The 17007-nt window shown below is 42.5% G+C and overlaps 1 protein-coding gene across 1 annotated transcript in view; it reads right to left on the bottom strand.

Moving 5' to 3' along the window:
• Positions 1 to 381: 381 nt before the first annotated feature.
• Positions 382 to 17007, bottom strand: part of PDCD1LG2 (programmed cell death 1 ligand 2) — a 35332-nt gene continuing 18706 nt past the window's right edge. Inside the window, exons 3-5 of the mRNA XM_052645394.1 lie at positions 12146 to 12412; positions 3687 to 3824; positions 382 to 491 (exon numbers count right to left, since the gene is read on the bottom strand). Coding sequence (XP_052501354.1) covers positions 382 to 491; positions 3687 to 3824; positions 12146 to 12412 — 515 coding nt within the window. The remainder of the gene's footprint in view (positions 492 to 3686; positions 3825 to 12145; positions 12413 to 17007) is intronic.

The following is a 17007-nucleotide window of genomic DNA, read 5'->3' on the forward strand; positions in this document are numbered from 1 at the left end:
CTCCAAGCCTTTCAATCTCATGAAGAGACTTCTACATCTCCAGAAATACCCTTAACCCACAACCCACAGTGTACTTAACGACTATTGCAAAAATCCCAGCTGCTGATTGTGTCACAGTAGACTACCTTCTTTCTGCTGTTAAATTTAACCATGTTTCTAATTTGAGCCCAGATCTCCCGTGCATTATTTTCTAGGAGTGCTTAGGAATATAAACAGACTAAAGGCCTTATAGTTGTTCTGTGGCTATTAACTGATACCATCTTTATTTTCCAAGAAAGGTATGGAACAGTGCAGGATTGCAAGAGAAACTAAATGCCACTTAGCAGGAAGATTCTGCCCAGGCTATTTGCCCTTCGTGCAACAAAGCAGAGGTTTTATTTCTTAATTTAATCTGGGAGAGAAAAGAAGGTGAAACAGAAAAGAAAAATCATGATTACTCACAGCTCTGTCCACTTCTCTCCTTACCATGGTGGCAGATCTTTTTGTTGCATCTGAAAAAGAAAAATTCCAGGGGTGGGTTAAGGAAACTGTTCTGTTTATAGGCGAAATAATGTCAGAACGAAAAGTAAATCCAAATAAATCCACATAGAGAAGCATAAATTTCCACCGTGGTTTGAGACCTCAGGCTGGATACAAACTAAAACCATACCCTTAGGAGAAAATTGTGAAGAAAGAAGGCCTCTGCTTACTTCCCATTCCCTTGTCTGCCCAGGCCCCCAGGTCCTCAGAGGCTGAGGGACTGCTAATTTGGGTATTTGGCCCTGGAAATACCTCTGAAGTTCTCACTCCCTGTTTTACTTTAGTCCTGAATACCACTTCCTTCCTGTTTTCCCTACACAGAGCAGAAGGTCTAATCAATAAATCTGCACTAAGGTGTAATTGACTGATACTGGTTCAAAGTAACATTGGGAACAGAAACACAAGTTCACAAGACGGGTTGCTGCTCAACGTTGTTTCCCTGGCTTTATATCTTTATCAAGCCCTGATCTCACACATTCTCTCTTATTCTGATTTTCTTACAGGGTTCAATACCCATGTGCTGCAGTTGCTTGGGTTCCTGAACTCAGTCCATCCCTAATCTGCTTTTGTTCTGCATATCAGCTTCTTAGTAAGTCCTTTGTATCCATCTTGACGTTGGCCCAGATTTAGAGGGCTTCTATCCAGCATTGCAGTCTCCTCCAAGAGCATTTGTATTTGAAAGGGGTCAGTGGCTAAACTATAGGAATTGCCCTTGAATGTTGGAGATTCAGTGAAGGACTCTAATGCCTGAGGTCAGTGCTGTCATTTTCTGTGGTTCTCATGCAAACATTAGTCAATATATTTGGCCTTTGGTTTAAATCTCTGCAAAACTCTGGCTCAGTCTTTTAGGGCAAAATGTGGTGCACAGGCTAGTACTGGTGGGTGACTTAATTACTAACAGTCGATAATGAGACAGGCATAGAAATAAAGTGCAAACATTAGACATCTCTTCTAATATGTTAGGTTTTTTATGATCATATTTATTGAAATATCATATGTTTATTAAATCCAATAGAAATTAGAAATACTTCTCTATCCCATACAGTAGCTACTAGCCCCATGTGACTGTTGAACACTTACAATATGTGAGCACTTAAAATAAGACCCAGGACTTGAATTTTTGTTTAATTTAAATAACCACATATGGCCATATTGTATAGAGCAGGTTAGCATACATATCTGCATATCAAAGATTCAAAGTCTAAAATTTTATTGAACAATTTTGTTGTATATGCCAGGTAATGTTTTAGACACTGGACAAATACTGATGAAAAAGAGAAACCATAATCCCTGAATTCATGTGTACTTGTGTACTCCCTTCTAAGAGAGCAGATCCCAAAGCACAAGAGTTACAGAGGAGGGCTATTACATAGCAATAGTGATTTCACTTTAGTTTATTAAAAAATAAATCACTTGAAAATGTATTCACTTAACTCTTATTAGTAACAAATCTCTCCCAGTCTAGTTGGTGCCTGAGACTCACACTCAGCTTGGTGCTACTTACACTTGAAATTGGGATAAGGGATGAGGGGAAAATTTCTTTTCTCCATTCTATCTTTAAGAGATGTGGCTCTACTTCATTTTCTCAGAGAGTAAGGATAAAAAATCCGCTGCTCATTTATGAGGTGCCTAATGGGTTCCCAGGCTCCAAGCCTGGAACCTTGGTTATAAAATGCTTCTGAGGGGCACACATGAGGGTAGTACTAGAGGAATGCAGGACTTTCCTGGTGGTTCAGTGGTTAAGAATCTGCCTGCCAGTGCAAGGGACATGTTTCTGACCCCTGGCCCAGGAAGATTCCACATGCTGCAGAGCAACTAAGCCCGCAAGCCACAACTGTTGAGACCCACATGCTGTAGGGCCTGTGCGCCACAGCAAACGTCACCACAGTGAGAAGCCCGTGCACTGCAACTAGGGGAGCCCCTGCTTGTCACAACTAGAGAAAGCCCAAGCAGCAGCGAAAACCCAGGGCAGCCAAAAAAAAAGATACCAAAGATAAGGTTCTGATGAGCTGCATCTGTCATAACTCTCTGAAGTCACAGATTTGCAGAAGTGATTCTGTTTACCCCAAGATTTTTTGGGCAAGACCCTGAAATTCCTCTACTTCCACTCTTTTTCCCTATCATTTTTTCTCCTTTCCTCCCTCCCTTATTCCCTTCTTCCTTCCTCCCCAACCCCCCTCTTTCTTTGGACAACAGTTCATGGATCTTGGATTCTACAGTAGAGGGTTTGTGGTTACTACCCAAGCTAATGCACACATAGGTCAATGGACAAATAGATGATGATAATATTTCATGGCAGATGAGAATATAGAAGTTAGATTGTAAATGTAGGATAACAATCACTGAAAAGCCCCCCAGTCCTCAAACAGTGACCACTTCAAATTCTTAGTGAATTATTCCTAGCTGCTGTTTCCTTTTCTATAGGCTCTATAGATCTTGAGAGGAGCCTCACTGGGTGCTGTGTAGGAAAGGACCTGTTTAGGAAAGCATCAGATGGGCTTGCAGGTATTCTGGCCTGGATTCAAACACCACAGGCATGCTCTGTCTCACTGTCACAGTGGAATGGGAATAGGTTGGTAAGCCTGTGATGGGCTGAGGAGGGAGCTGCTAAAAGATCTCCTGACTGAAAGCACCAGTCGGGTGCTTTCCCTACACCAGATGGCCTTACACTTCTTTCCTTTCCTTACTCAACCAGAAGATTCAGGTTCCTGTAGGGAAGAGGATGGCTAAGCCCAGCTCAGACCCAGAATGGGCAAAGGAGGAATGAGAACTAAAGGAGTCCTCATGAAGGATCCTGCCATCCTCCCACCAGTGAACGCTGACGGCACAACCATCTGCATTGCCCAAATAACACTGATCTCATGAGGCTGATGACACTTCTTGGCTCAGAGAACAAAGCAAACCATTTCAGCTACAGAATGAAACACTCATTTAAAAATATTCAGTTTTTTAATTTTTACTTTTATCAATATTTTTATTCAAAAAAATATTGCATCTTACTGGAGACCAGAGGCATTTTCTCCTGGAAAATAATCATCAGGACAAGCTCCAAGAAACTCATGAGCCCTGAGTGGACACAGTGTGAAGCTACAGATCAGTGGAGCCAAGCAAGGCCTCACACTGCAGACACCCAGTCTACTTGGTTACCATGAATAAAACTCACTTACCTTCTCCAGAATACAACTTCTGGCAGAGTCGTTTTCTTAGGGCTACCATTGTGGCTATGAACATGACAGCAATGATGAAGGAGGGAATGAAAACATGAAGCAGTGAAGATGGAGGGATCTTGGGGTCTTCCATAGGACCTGGCAGAAAGAAAAAGCACCAGAATCCCATTGTATGGTAACTCAGAGGCAAACCAACAATGCAGCCAAGTAAGTGAGTTATAACCAACATGGCCAACTTGCATTGAGCATTTACTCCATGCCAGGTATTTTTCTATGAATGCTGTATATATATGAATGATATCTGTATGAGCTCCTTTACTCTTCATGACCACTCTATGAGGCAGGCTGTACTATAACTCTCGTTTTACTGATGAAGAAAGTGAGGCACAGAGACCTAGCACACTTTCCTAAAATTACACATTAAGTGACATAGCTGAGATATAGTCCAAGCTGCCTGATTCCACATTCCATCTTTTTCACCATTCTTATATACCTACTGTATTATGTTCTCTTTCTTTCTCTTCTTTCTTCCTCCCTCCCTTCCTTCCTTCTCCTTCCTTTCTTTCTTTTTCTTCCTTCCTTCCTTGCTGTTTCTCCTTCATCAGCTCTCTTTTTACAGGATAGTCCCTCAGCCCAAATATGTCTCCCCCTCCACTGTTGAGCATTCATGATGCTTAGAATATATCTGATCAGTTATTCAATCTCCAGGATTAAGAGGATCCTTTTGAAAAAACAGAATATCATACCTTAATGTGAATCATTACAGCTAGCCATTTTCCTTTCCTCAGAGAATCAAGGTCTGGCACTGAGGAAGAGATGAGTTTAGTAGAGAGGTGGATGAGAAGAGTAAGTTTGGAGGCTGGAGAAAGCCTTGTAAAGGAGTGCTCTGGTTAGAATGAGGGCTCCAGACTGACCAAGGACAGGCCTGGATGGGGGTTCACTACAGGGAGATGGAAGCATACTCAAGTAAACTGTGCCCTTTACAACAGGCTGAATTTTGCCTTATGGAGTAACTCATAAAGAATAAAAATAACAGGGAATTCCCTGGCTGTTCAGTGGTTGGGAGTCTGCACTCTCTCTGCTGAGGGCCTGGGCACTGCCAAAAAAAGAATAAGCATCATAGCCTGGTCCTGGAAAAGTCTGGCAAAACTGCTCCTGAGGTCATCACTGCTAATGGGCTGGTGGCTCAGTGGTAAAGAATCCATTTGCCAAGTAGGAGATGCCGGTTTGATTCCTGGGTTGGGAAGATCCCCTGGAGAAGGAAATGGCAACTCACTCCAGTATTCTTGCCTGGAAATCCCTTGGACAGAGGAGCCTGGTGGGTTGAAGTCCACGGGGTCACAAAGGGATGGACACGACTTAGTAACTGAGCACGCATGCACACATCCCTGCAAAGTAAGCGGCCAGACCAGGACTGCAAACCCAGATCTGTCTGATCCAAAGCTCAGGCCCCTCAGGTATTTGTCTCTAAGTTTAAGATGTAGTGAACATAAAGATAAAAAGCATTAAGAAGTTTGGTTCATCTAAACATTAGATAATCCATATTTAAAAATTTTAATTGAGGTATAATTGTCATATAACATACTAGTTTCAGGCATACAACATAAAAATTCGATATTTGTATGCACTGTGAATTATCACCACAATACATCTAGTTAACAGCCCTTATCACACATAACCCATAGTAACTAATATTTTCTTGGAAGTGCTTACTGGGGCCTCCCAGGTGGTGCAGTAATAAAGAATCTGCCTGCCAATGCAGGAGACGCAAGAGATGCAGGTTCAATCCCTGGATTGGGATATCCCCTGGAATAGGAAATGGCAACCCACTTCAGTATTCTTGCCTGGAAAATTCCGTGGATGGAGGAGCCTGCTGGGTTATAGGCCATGGGTTGCAAAGAGCTGGACACAATTGAGCGACTGAGCACACATACGCAGGAAGTGCTTATTAACTACTTGCTGCTTATAGCACCATAAGTCAAGGAGTTCTTACTGTCCCCACAGCAGGAGATGTCCTTACCTCAGTGCCTTTATGCAAACCCTTGTCCTGTAAGGTTCCCTCATAGTTCCTTCCAAACACAAATTCTACTTACTCTTAAAGATTTTCGAACACTGAACATGCAATAAGACATCAGTCTGCTTAGCATGTAAGTACATGAAATTACAAAGACTTTTGCAAAGTCATCTCTGGATCCCCTATAGAGCCAAGCACCAGCTACATGAAAGGTGTCAATGAGGATTTGTTGGACTGAATTGACTATCTGTCCATCTAGTCTACCTTGCCCAATCTTTCTTATCATTAGTCAAATCTTGTGGCAGACTGCTAAATCCATTCTCTGTTTCTTCTCTAGTATTAGCTAGGTGTTAGCTGGACACATGGTTTTGCTGAGAATACATGTCTAAGCCTTCCCTGCAGTTAGGTATGGCCAGCCATGTGAACTAAGTTCAGGCCTAGAGAATGGGTTTTATTGTGTCTTGGCCTTCAAACACTGGGTGTATTTTTTTCTTTCTGTGGGCTGAAACATGAATGTGGCAGTGACCCAGCTTTGACAGTTCAACAGGGTAACATCCTGGAGAGTCCCAGAGCAATAAGACAGAAAGAACCTAGATTACTGAATGACTTTACAGGAAACAGCAACTTACCTGCTCTGACCCACCTTCTATCTCTGAATGTGACATCAGAGAGAAGTATACTCCTGCCTTTAAGCTACTATATTTTGAGGTCTCTTAGCCTAAATCCTAATGCATATTATTCCAGACTGTTTTATAATAATTGCATGCTACTTAACAATGAGATGTCCTGATGAAATGGGAAAAATATTGGATTTGTTTTTATCCACAGTCTCATGCACTTATAAGGAAACCAGGCTTCTTGCTGGACAAACCATGTTTTTTTGTTTTCCTGTTTCTATCCTTTCTGACTGCTAAGGACTTTACATATTTCATTTAATCCTCATGATAATTCTATTAGGTATCTACCATTATTTATCCCTATTCTACAGATGAGAGGCTGAGTTCTAGGGTGGCTCAGTCATATGTTCATGTTCTCAAAGCTAGGAGGTAGCAGAGAGAGGATTTGAAATTCTAGTCCATCTGACCTCAGAGCCCATGATCCTGAGCACTGCCAGAGAGTCACCTCCAAGTCTCCTGGGAGAGCTTCTCTGCCAGCCCTACAAAGGTCTTGTTATAGTTATTTCTTGTGCTCCCATCTCATTATATTTCCTAATGAAAATGCATCCCTGGTCAAGTGGAAAGAACCCTGTTTCAAAAGGAAAATGGTGTCACTGCTCCTTAATTTCTGATTGAAAATTAGGATGTTCAGTCATCTATTCTGGAGCTACTGGAGTACCTCCCACCCCAGAATCTCAACTGCTGTATGTGTTTTCTTCACTGACTTCTGAAGAAGTATGTGTGGGTCACAGATGTCAGCAATGAGCAGCCAATTTATGAGAAAGGGCACAGTCATAAGACAACTTAAAAATGTCTTTGAGAAATAGGAGCAAGGAACCCATGGGAGGATGTGTGACTTTGGTCATTTTGTTGCCGGTACTTGTATCACAAAACTAGGCAATCATTTGTACCACACAGACTGGCAGCTGGGATGATGGGACTGGGATAGTCCAGGAGTAAGTCTCCAAGTCATTAATCTTACATTTACTGAGCACTTACCATGGGCAGAGCACTCAGGTTTTGCTTTAGTTTGGATATAAAGAAGACTCATGTGAACAATTAAAATGCATGGAAAATAAAAGAGCAATGAAAGAGAAAAGACAAGCACAGTTGCAGGCAAGCAAAGAAATAGGTCTTAGGAGGTGAGATGAGGGAAAGATGCCTTGTACTCTGGAGATACCTGAACTACCCTGAGAGCTGGTGAGGACAATGAAGAATGATATTTTGTGTGGAAGAAACTGCCTGAGGAAAGAAGTCACGGTGACCAGACAGGTGCAGGTAGGTTCAGAGAGTACAGGGTGAGGAAAGGGTACTACTTGGAGCAGAGGATCTGTGTCTGGGGGCAGGAGGAATGTAGGGCTGAGAGGGACTCTCAACTCAGAGAATCTAACTGTACCAAGACTCCTCCATCTCCCTGCTGGCTGCATTCATGAGCGCTCTCCTAGGAGACCCCACAGGTACCTCCCACAACTGTTGACTTTACTATTATTAGGTCTCTCCCATGGAGAGAAGGGCCAGCTTACTTCATTCTCAACTTCTCACTGCCTTCAGGCTTCTAGACAAATGGTCAGTCTGCCCTTCCACCTCATTACTATGAAGAGAAAAATACTGATATAATCAGTGATGACAAGGGTAGGCTGTAGTTATTTCCAAATTCTTCTTATCCAGGCCCTTGTTTCCCAGTGAAGATCCTTATGTAAGAGTCACTTTAGAAAACCATATTTCATCCAATATTGGCCAACACTTAACCAGACAGAAAATTCTACATAACAAAGGAAAGTTGACTAAACAATTCCTGGAAAAAACGAATTCCCCTGGGATTCTTAATATTTGAGCCTGTGGAGCTCTGGTTTCAAATTAGTTATAGCTCAGTTTTTATAAGGTGACAAGTCTGGTGGTCTTAGTTGTGATAAAAGGAGATGTAGAGAATGTTGAAAGGTCAACCTGCCTAATTCATTATTTTCACTTAAAATTCGTTCTCAAAATGTTACACTTATAATGTCTTCATTTCTGTCCATTTTCTTAGCATGAATCCTCTCTTTGCCTTTTCACTTCATCATAATAACTTAGAAAGAAGCTGGGCTAACTTTAGTGTTGGAATTGTGTAGTGAAGTGTGGGGAGGTGGGGAAATGGGGGTTTGGAATGACAATGGAGCTGGCTGCTCTGAAAACTATATCAGGGAGGATTTTATTTTCTAGGAGAAAAAATGCTAGGAAATTAATGATGAGATGGGCACTGAGTCATTTCAAAGTTCTCCAACTGGCCTGTGGATCAGTGCCAGTCCATGACAAAATTTAATTTGAGATAGAGCAGTATCTCTGGTGCCTCAACTCATATTCTGTCTGTCCCACCTGATTTCAGCCATGGCTCAATGTGGCTGAATGACGGATGGTTCTTTGCAGGTTCTAACTCACTTCAGCCATGACAGCCATCCCTCAACAGTGTGCTGCTTTTGTGCCAGGGCTTCCCCAGTGCTGAGGGTTGTTTCCTCTCATCACTTTTTCCAGTGACCTACTTGTAGAGTCTTTGCTTCTCCTATCTACAAATTTAGGTTGCCCTGGATTAAAGTTCCAGCTCCCTATACGGCCAATACTTCTACCAAGGATGCTGTGTACCAAGGGGCATGTTCTACCACATGTAAAATTATAGCTACTGCCTAGTCAACTTGAGCTCTATCCACTGTCAGACCAGCAGGCAAAGCAAAGCATACTAATACTGGTAGAGGGGCTGATCTTGATTCCCATGTTGCTGCTGTTCAGTCTCTCAGTCGTATTTGACTCTTTGTAACCCCGTGGACTACAGCATGCCAGGCTTCCCTGTCCTTCACCATCTCCCAGAGCTTATTTAAACTCATGTCCATTGAGTCAGTGATGCCATCCAACCATCTCATCCTGTCATCCCCTTCTCCTCCTGCCTTCAATCTTTCCCAGCATCAGGACCTTTTCTAATGAGTCAGTTCTTCACATCAGGTGGCCAAAATATTGGAGCTTCAGCATCAGGCCTTCCAATGAATATTCAGGATTGATTTCCAGTCCAAGGGACTCTCAAGATCTTTTCTTACATCACAGTTCAAAAGCATCAATTCTTTAATGCTCAGCCTTCTTTATGGTCCAACTCCCACATCTATACATAACTGCTGGAAAAAACCATAGCTTTGACTATATGGACCTTTGTTGGCAAAGTAATGGTTCCCATGAAGAATTCCGATGCTGCTACACAATGGAGGCAGGGAAGACTGTCTGGAACTCAGGGATCCACTGATTCTCTGAGTCTTGTTACTTCCATACCCAGTGATAACAATGAAAAGGCAATTGTAGCAACTGCAGTCTGCTGAGGATGAGGCGACTAGGGCTCAGGTCTCCCAGTGTTGAAAGTCTGAATCACCCCCACACTCTTCCTTCCCTCCACCCTCAAGGGGTGCCTCCAGGCAAACAAACTATTCCATCTGAAATGCTGAGTGAGGGAAAGCTAGAATGTATGCTGATGAGAGAGATGACAAATATCAACTATGGGTTGGGATCAGTTGCAGCAGCAGAAACTAACTTGTTTCATGAACTCTGGTATATGTATCTCGTGCAGTGATAGTAGCTATTTCCCTGCCCAAAGGCTCGGAAAGGCTCGGAGACAGTAGTTTGAATACAAGGCATGAAGGGACAGACCTGAGCAGTGGAAGGGATCGACTACTGTCGTCCTGCCTCACTTTCTCTCAGCCTCTCTTCTGAGTTAACCACATATTGGGTAGAATTCTGGGTGGGCCTCAACTCACTTCATGGTCAGTGACTCCCTCAGGTGGACACATTGCTTTCTGCCCTGAAATGACTTTGATGCCATAGATGCTGGGGGAGTTCTCTCAGCCCACATTCATGCATAGCTCACAGCAGAAGGAAGTTACACTCCTGGGGACAACTGCTCACCACTGGGGGTAAAAGCAAAAGATTAGTCCTTCAGTCTGAAGCTCTTTGAGTAAATATCTTAGGAGATGATCTATACACTTCTCACGAGATTCTTGAGTATTTCAGCTTCTACTGTTCATGCCAACAATTGGAATAATGCACCCTTCTATTTTCTCTTCCTTCTTTCCTGTCTTAATTTTTGAATGTCTCACTTCTGCCCCTTGGGGTCACCACCTAAATGCCTCCATGCCACACAAGTCCTCATCATAAGTTCTTTTATCTAACTAAGATAGAGAGTAAATAGCGGAATATAATGATAATATAGCAAATCTTCTGTAAAGTCAAATTTAATCACTACTAAGGACTGTCTTTGTTCTGAAATTATATCCTTTATTGGTAAGATAGCAGAATAATGGCTCCTCTTAAAGATGTCCATGTTCTGAAACCTATGAATGCATTACCCTACATAACAAAGGATTGTGCAGATGTGGTTAAGGACCTTGAAATGGGAAAACTATCCTGAATTATCAGGTTGAGGTATGTATTGGTGGGGGGGGAATCTAATGTAATCACAAGGGTCCTTAAGAGGTAGAAGAGAGAGGCAAGAGAGTTAAAGAAAGAGATGTGATGGCAGAAGTAGAAATCTAATGCTGGTTTTGGAGGTGGAAAGAAAGGCCATGAGCCAAGGCATGCAGGTAGCCTCCCAAAGGTGGAGAAATCCAGAAAATGAATTCTCTCTTAGAGCCTCTACAGTCCCGTGACAACTTGATTTGAGCCCAGTAAAGCTCTTTTCAGACTTTTGACCTCCGGAAGTGTGATCTAATAAATTTGTATTGTCTATAGCCCACAGTGGGGACTTCCCTGGTGTTCCAGTGCTAAAATATCCACCTTGCAATGCAGAGATATGGGTTCGATTTCTGGATGGGGAACTAAGATTCTATGTATCCTGGGGCAACTAAGCCTGTGCGCCACAACTAGAGAGTCCATGCATTGCAAGGAAAGATCTGCATGCCACAACTAAGGCCTGACATGGCTAAATAAATAAATAAAATTCTTTAAAAAAATAAAGCCCATGATGGTTGTGGAACAATAGGAGACTTATGCCTCTGCAAAAAAATGACTTGTCTTATAAAATGATTATGATACTAAATGTTAGCTGATACTAAATGATTTGATACTAAATGTTAGCTGTTCTTATTTGTCAAATGAATGTTTTTAGCAGATAAAAAATTAGCAGACTATGAGAACTGTTATAAATTTTACTGATGCATGAAGTTCTAAAGTATAGGATTCAGCATAGCCAGAGAGGTCTATAAGTGATTTTTTTAAAGAGGTCAGTTTTCCTGGAAAACTCTAAAACCACTTGACTGGCAGAAAAGCCAGCAAAGTAATATTCATACTGCTGACTCATGGCATTATGCCTGAGTCAAGGTGATCAGCCCTTATGCTGGGTATTTTCAGTTTCCTCTTTGGGTCCATTCACTGCACACTCTATTTTAAGCCCTGAGAGGCTGACCTTATGAACATATCAGAGGACTCCCTTGTTCTCTGACCTCACCTGCATTCTGCCAGTGGGAGGCTCCAGCAGGAGACTGGAGGGTGGGAGAACAAGGTTGGGGCATCCATTCATCACCTTCAGTTCTTGGGAGTGGCCGCAGGTGGCAGTACCCCTGTACTGGAGGCCCCAGGTCCCTTTTCCAGGTTCCAGCAGACTCTCCTGGAGGCAGAGGTGGTACAGCTCCACGACTTTTGAAGTCCCAGGTACTTTAAGTAGTTTCTCTAAATCTTAATCACTCTCTTTATTACACTCTTCTCAGGTTACTCATTCTGACTGTGTCATCCATTTCTTGCCTGAACCCTCACTGGTAGAGCTAGGAAGGGTGGGCAGCTCTTACCTTGGACAATGGTGGCTGAAGTGAGTTCCTTCACATTGGCATTCCAGAACACACAGCTGAAATTCCTGCCGGGGTGTGGCTTTAGGCGCAGAACACTGGTAACCTGGTAGAGGCCTTCAGAGGTCTTGGTGTGGCTGGTGTTGGCAGGAATACTGATGTTTGGCCAAGACACTTCTGCCAAGGGATAGCCTTCAGCTTGGCAGGTGAGCTCTACCTCATCTGTCCCTGAGACCTTGAGGTAGCGAGTGTTTATTTTCTTGTAGGAAGCTGGGACAAAAAAAAAAAAAAAAAAGAAGAAGAAGAAATAAGTCTCTCGTTTCTGATTCCTATAGATCCCTGTACTTAATGTCTTATGAAATAAATTATCATTATCAATATTAAATAAAAATGGTTTTAACTTTTAAAACATTTCCTGTGACCCAGATATCATGCTCTTTTACATCACTGAATAATTTAATTTTTACAACAAAAGAGCATCATCAATATCCCCAATTTTTGTTGAAGGTAACTGAGGCTAGAGAGGTTTATTTCACTCTAAGTCACAGGATTATTAACTGGTGGAGCCAATTATGCACAATCAAGGCTTGATTTCAAATCTCAATGGTGCTTTATCCTATCACAATCTGTGGCTGTTGGGGTGTGGCTTTAGGCGCAGAACACTGGTAACCTGGTAGAGGCCTTCAGAGGTCTTGAGAGGATCACAACCAACTGTGGAAAACTCTGAAAGAGATGGGAATACCAGACCACCTGACCTGCCTCTTGAGAAACCTATACGCAAGTCAGGAAGCAACAGTTAGAACTGGACATGGAACAACAGACTGGTTCCAAATAGGAAAAGGAGTACGTCAAGGCTGTATATTGCCACCCTGCTTCTTTAACTTATATGCAGAGTACATCATGAGAAACGCTGGGCTGGAAGAAGCACAAGCTGGAATCAAGATTGCCAGGAGAAATATCAATAACCTCAGATATGCAGATGACACCACCCTTCTGGCAGATAGTGAAGAGGAACTAAAAAGCCTCTTGATGAAAGTGAAGGAGGATAGGGAAAAGTTGGCTTAAAGCTCAACATTCAGAAAATGAAGATCATGGCATCTGGTCCCTTCACTTCATGGGAACTAGATGGGGAAACAGTGGAAACAGTGTCAGACTTTATTTTGGGGGGCTCCAAAATCACTGCAGATGGTGACTGCAGCCATGAAATTAAAAGATTCTTGTTCCTTGGAAGGAACGCTATGACCAACCTAGAGAGCATATTAAAAAGCAGAGACATTACTTTGCCAACAAAGGTCTGTCTAGTCAAGGCTATGGTTTTTCCAGTGGTCATGTATGGATGTGAGAGTTGGACTGTGAAGAAAGCTGAGTGCCGAAGAATTGATGCTTTGAATCAATTCTTTAGTGTTGGAGAAGACTCTTGAGAGTCCCCTGGACTGCAAGGAGATCCAACCAGTCCATTCTAAAGGAGATCAGTCCTGGGTGTTCATTGGAAGGACTGATGCTGAAGCTGAAACTCCAGTACTTTGGCCACCTCATGTGAAGAGTTGACTCATTGGTAAGACCCTGATTAAAAAAAAAAAAAAAAAAAGACCCTGATGCTGGGAGGGATTGGGGGCAGGAGGAGAAGGGGATGACAGAGGATGAGATGGTTGGATGGCATCACTGACTCAATGGACATGAGTTTGGGTAAACTCCGGGAGTTGGTGATGGACAGGGAGGCCTGGCGTGCTGTGATTCGTGGGGTTGCAAAGAGTCGGACATGACTGAGCAACTGAACTGAACTGAACTGAACAGCAGGTATATGATAAGTGCCATTATTTTTAAAAGACCTAGATTCTGTCTATACATATTCAAGAATAGGGTATACTTATTAGTTATTTCTCCTCTATAACACCCCCCACATGCATGCACACACACATACGCACACACACGTGCGTGCACACACATACACGCACACACCATTCTGTGCAGTGGATGCTGAATGAATTAACCAGATATTCCTCCCTGCTCTCTAGAAAACTGAGGTCTAAAATAGATACAAGTGACACTGAGAGCACCAGGAAGACACAAGGACAAACTGTCCAACTGTTTTAGACTATAGCTAAAAATAAATGTTAACCACATATGCAAGTACAAGGGAGGGCAAAAAGTAACCTGTTGATTTTTGGTGAAAGGAAGAGGGGGTGGGCACTAGCTTTCATTAGCTAGTCTTTAAGAAATAGAATTTTGATACCATCTTTGACGTGAAGACATATATATGGCCCAGATATGAATAAACATTTTTTTTCTCAAATTTTTGGGAGGAGTATAAATGAATACAAATGGTGAAAAGTTATTTTTCTACTAAAATAATGGTAACAGCCACATGGAAAACATCAAATATGTATGACTTACTAAGTGTTTTCTAGGTACTGAGTTCATGTTCTGCACTTTTACATTCTGTGGACGTGGAAGGAATAATCAAGCCCCTCTCCACAACTTTTGCCTTTTGAGAGCCTCCCTTGTGTGTCTCTATGTTATGAGTTGCTAATTTGATTGTGTTAGTCACTCAGTCGTCTTTGACTCTTTGCTGCCCCATTAACTGTGGCCTGTCAGGTTCCCCTGTCCCTGGAATTCTCCAGGCAAGAATACTGGAGTGCATAACCATTTCCTTCTCCAGAGAATCTTCCCCACCCAGGGACTGAACCTGGGTCTTCTGCTTCACTTACGGGGTCATGGGTCACCAGAGAGCAGGATGACTGCACCTTGAAGAGCTGTTTATAGCCTGTGGCCTTTTCTTGAAGTCCTCTTTTCCATGCCACTAAGCATGCTTGGGCAGGCCAGCTGGGCTGCCTGCCTCAAAATGCTCTCACATTTTCCTCACTCACACTACTCCAGCTTCTCTTTGTGACTGAGTGGTGGGGAAGATTTTCTTATCTATGAGGCTGGATGGATGAGTGACTTCAGGGTCTGATTTGCAAATCTGTCTTAAACTAAGACAAGGGAACAAGAAACCAAAAGTCCCTATTCTGAGTCATGTTCTCCAGTGCAGATTATAAGAGAAGGCTCAATGTAGGAAGAGGCAAAAGGAAAAAAATTACATATTCATCCAGTTATTATTTTAAAAACTGGAGGTCATTTCCCATTTGGCTACTAATTAATCTGGGTATATCTCACTTAGCCAAGAACTTAGAGACAGCTGGGGTGAGTAGCTCTAAACCTGACTCCATCCCCTTAATATATCTCCTCTCACTTAAACCATGCAAAGACCCTATGTGGTAGACTAAATGCATACTCCAGGAATAAATAAGAAAATGGCTGGAATTGGGGGTGACTGAGGGGACTTGAACTCAAGCCCTTCATGGGTACAGCATTCTTAATTCTGCATTGGAATCATCAGAAGAGGATGGTTCTCTAAGTAAGTACAAAATTCTAGGAATGAAGCATCAAATATGGGAAGAGGGATGTTTTTGGAGGGACTTAGGGGTACTCAGAAATAGAAGAAGATGAGAAGAATTAGGTTCTGAAGCAGCCTACTAAAGAACTTGAACTGGTTAGAATCATCGGTCTCCTTGGAGCCAATTTTGGTCTATCTCTAGCAATCCAATAGTACCTGAAGCATGCATTTTAAGTACTTGCTTTATCTCATTTTGTTACTTTATCTACACTTAATTTTCCTTGGTTTGATGTCCCCTTATTATCATTTCATCCTAGTATGTTGTAGATTATTTCTGTAAGCTCTGGGGTTTGGGAGGGGCATAAAGTAGAATAAATGGATTCATAGGAATAGTGTCTTATGGATGAGGGCTTGGCCTACTCCAGCAAGGCAGCTTAGGACAAGATACAGGTCTTGGCTGCCAAGTTGACGGGTGATTTCAGAGGTAGGAGGGCCAGGAATCAGGAGCTGGGTTGAAGTTTTGGCTATATAAATAAGGGAGCAGATGGGAGAGATGTTCTCCTAAAAGAATAATCAAGAAATGATGCAACTGACAAGGGATTAATTTCCAAAATATACAAAAAGCTCATAGAACTCAACATCAAAAACACAAACAACCCAATTAAAAAATAGGCAGAACACCTGAATAGACATTTTTTTCAAAGAAAATTTACAGATGGACAACAGGCACATGAAAAGATGCTCAACATAGCTAATTATTAGAAAAATGCAAATCAAAGTTGCAATGAAGTATCATGTCACACAATCAGAATGGCTATCATCAAGAGTCTACAGAGAATAAATATTGGAAGGGTGTGGAGAAAATGGAACCGTCCTACACTATTGGTGGGAATGTAAATTGCTATAGTCATGATGGAGAACAGTATCAGTTCAGTTCAGTTCAGTTGCCCAGTCGTGTCCGACTCTTTGCGACCCCATGAATCGCAGCACGCCAGGCCTCCCTGTCCATCACCAACTCCTGGAGTTCACTCAGACTCATGTCCATCGAGTCAGTGATGCCATCCAGCCATCTCATCCTCTGTCGTTCCCTTCTCCTCTTGTCCCCAATCCCTCCCAGCATCAGGGTCTTTTCCAAGGAGTCAATTCTTCGCATGAGGTGGCCAAAGTACTGGATTTTCAGTTCAGTTCAGTTTAGTTTAGTTCAGTCGCTCAGTCGTGTTCGACTCTTTGCGACCTCATGCAGCTTTAGCATCATTCCTTCCAAAGAAATCCCAGGACTGATCTTCAGAATGGACTGGTTGGATCTCCTTGCAGTCCAAGGAACTCTCAAGAGTCTTCTCCAACACCACAGTTCAATGGCATCAATTCTTCGGCGCTCAGCTTTCCTCACAGTCCAACTCTCACATCCATACATGACCACTGGAAAAACCATAGCCTTGACTAGACGGACCTTTGTTGGAAAAGTAATGTCTCTGCTTTTCAATATGCT

Source organism: Budorcas taxicolor, chromosome 8, assembly GCF_023091745.1.
Source record: "Budorcas taxicolor isolate Tak-1 chromosome 8, Takin1.1, whole genome shotgun sequence".
In the NCBI taxonomy this organism is placed as follows: domain Eukaryota; kingdom Metazoa; phylum Chordata; class Mammalia; order Artiodactyla; family Bovidae; genus Budorcas; species Budorcas taxicolor.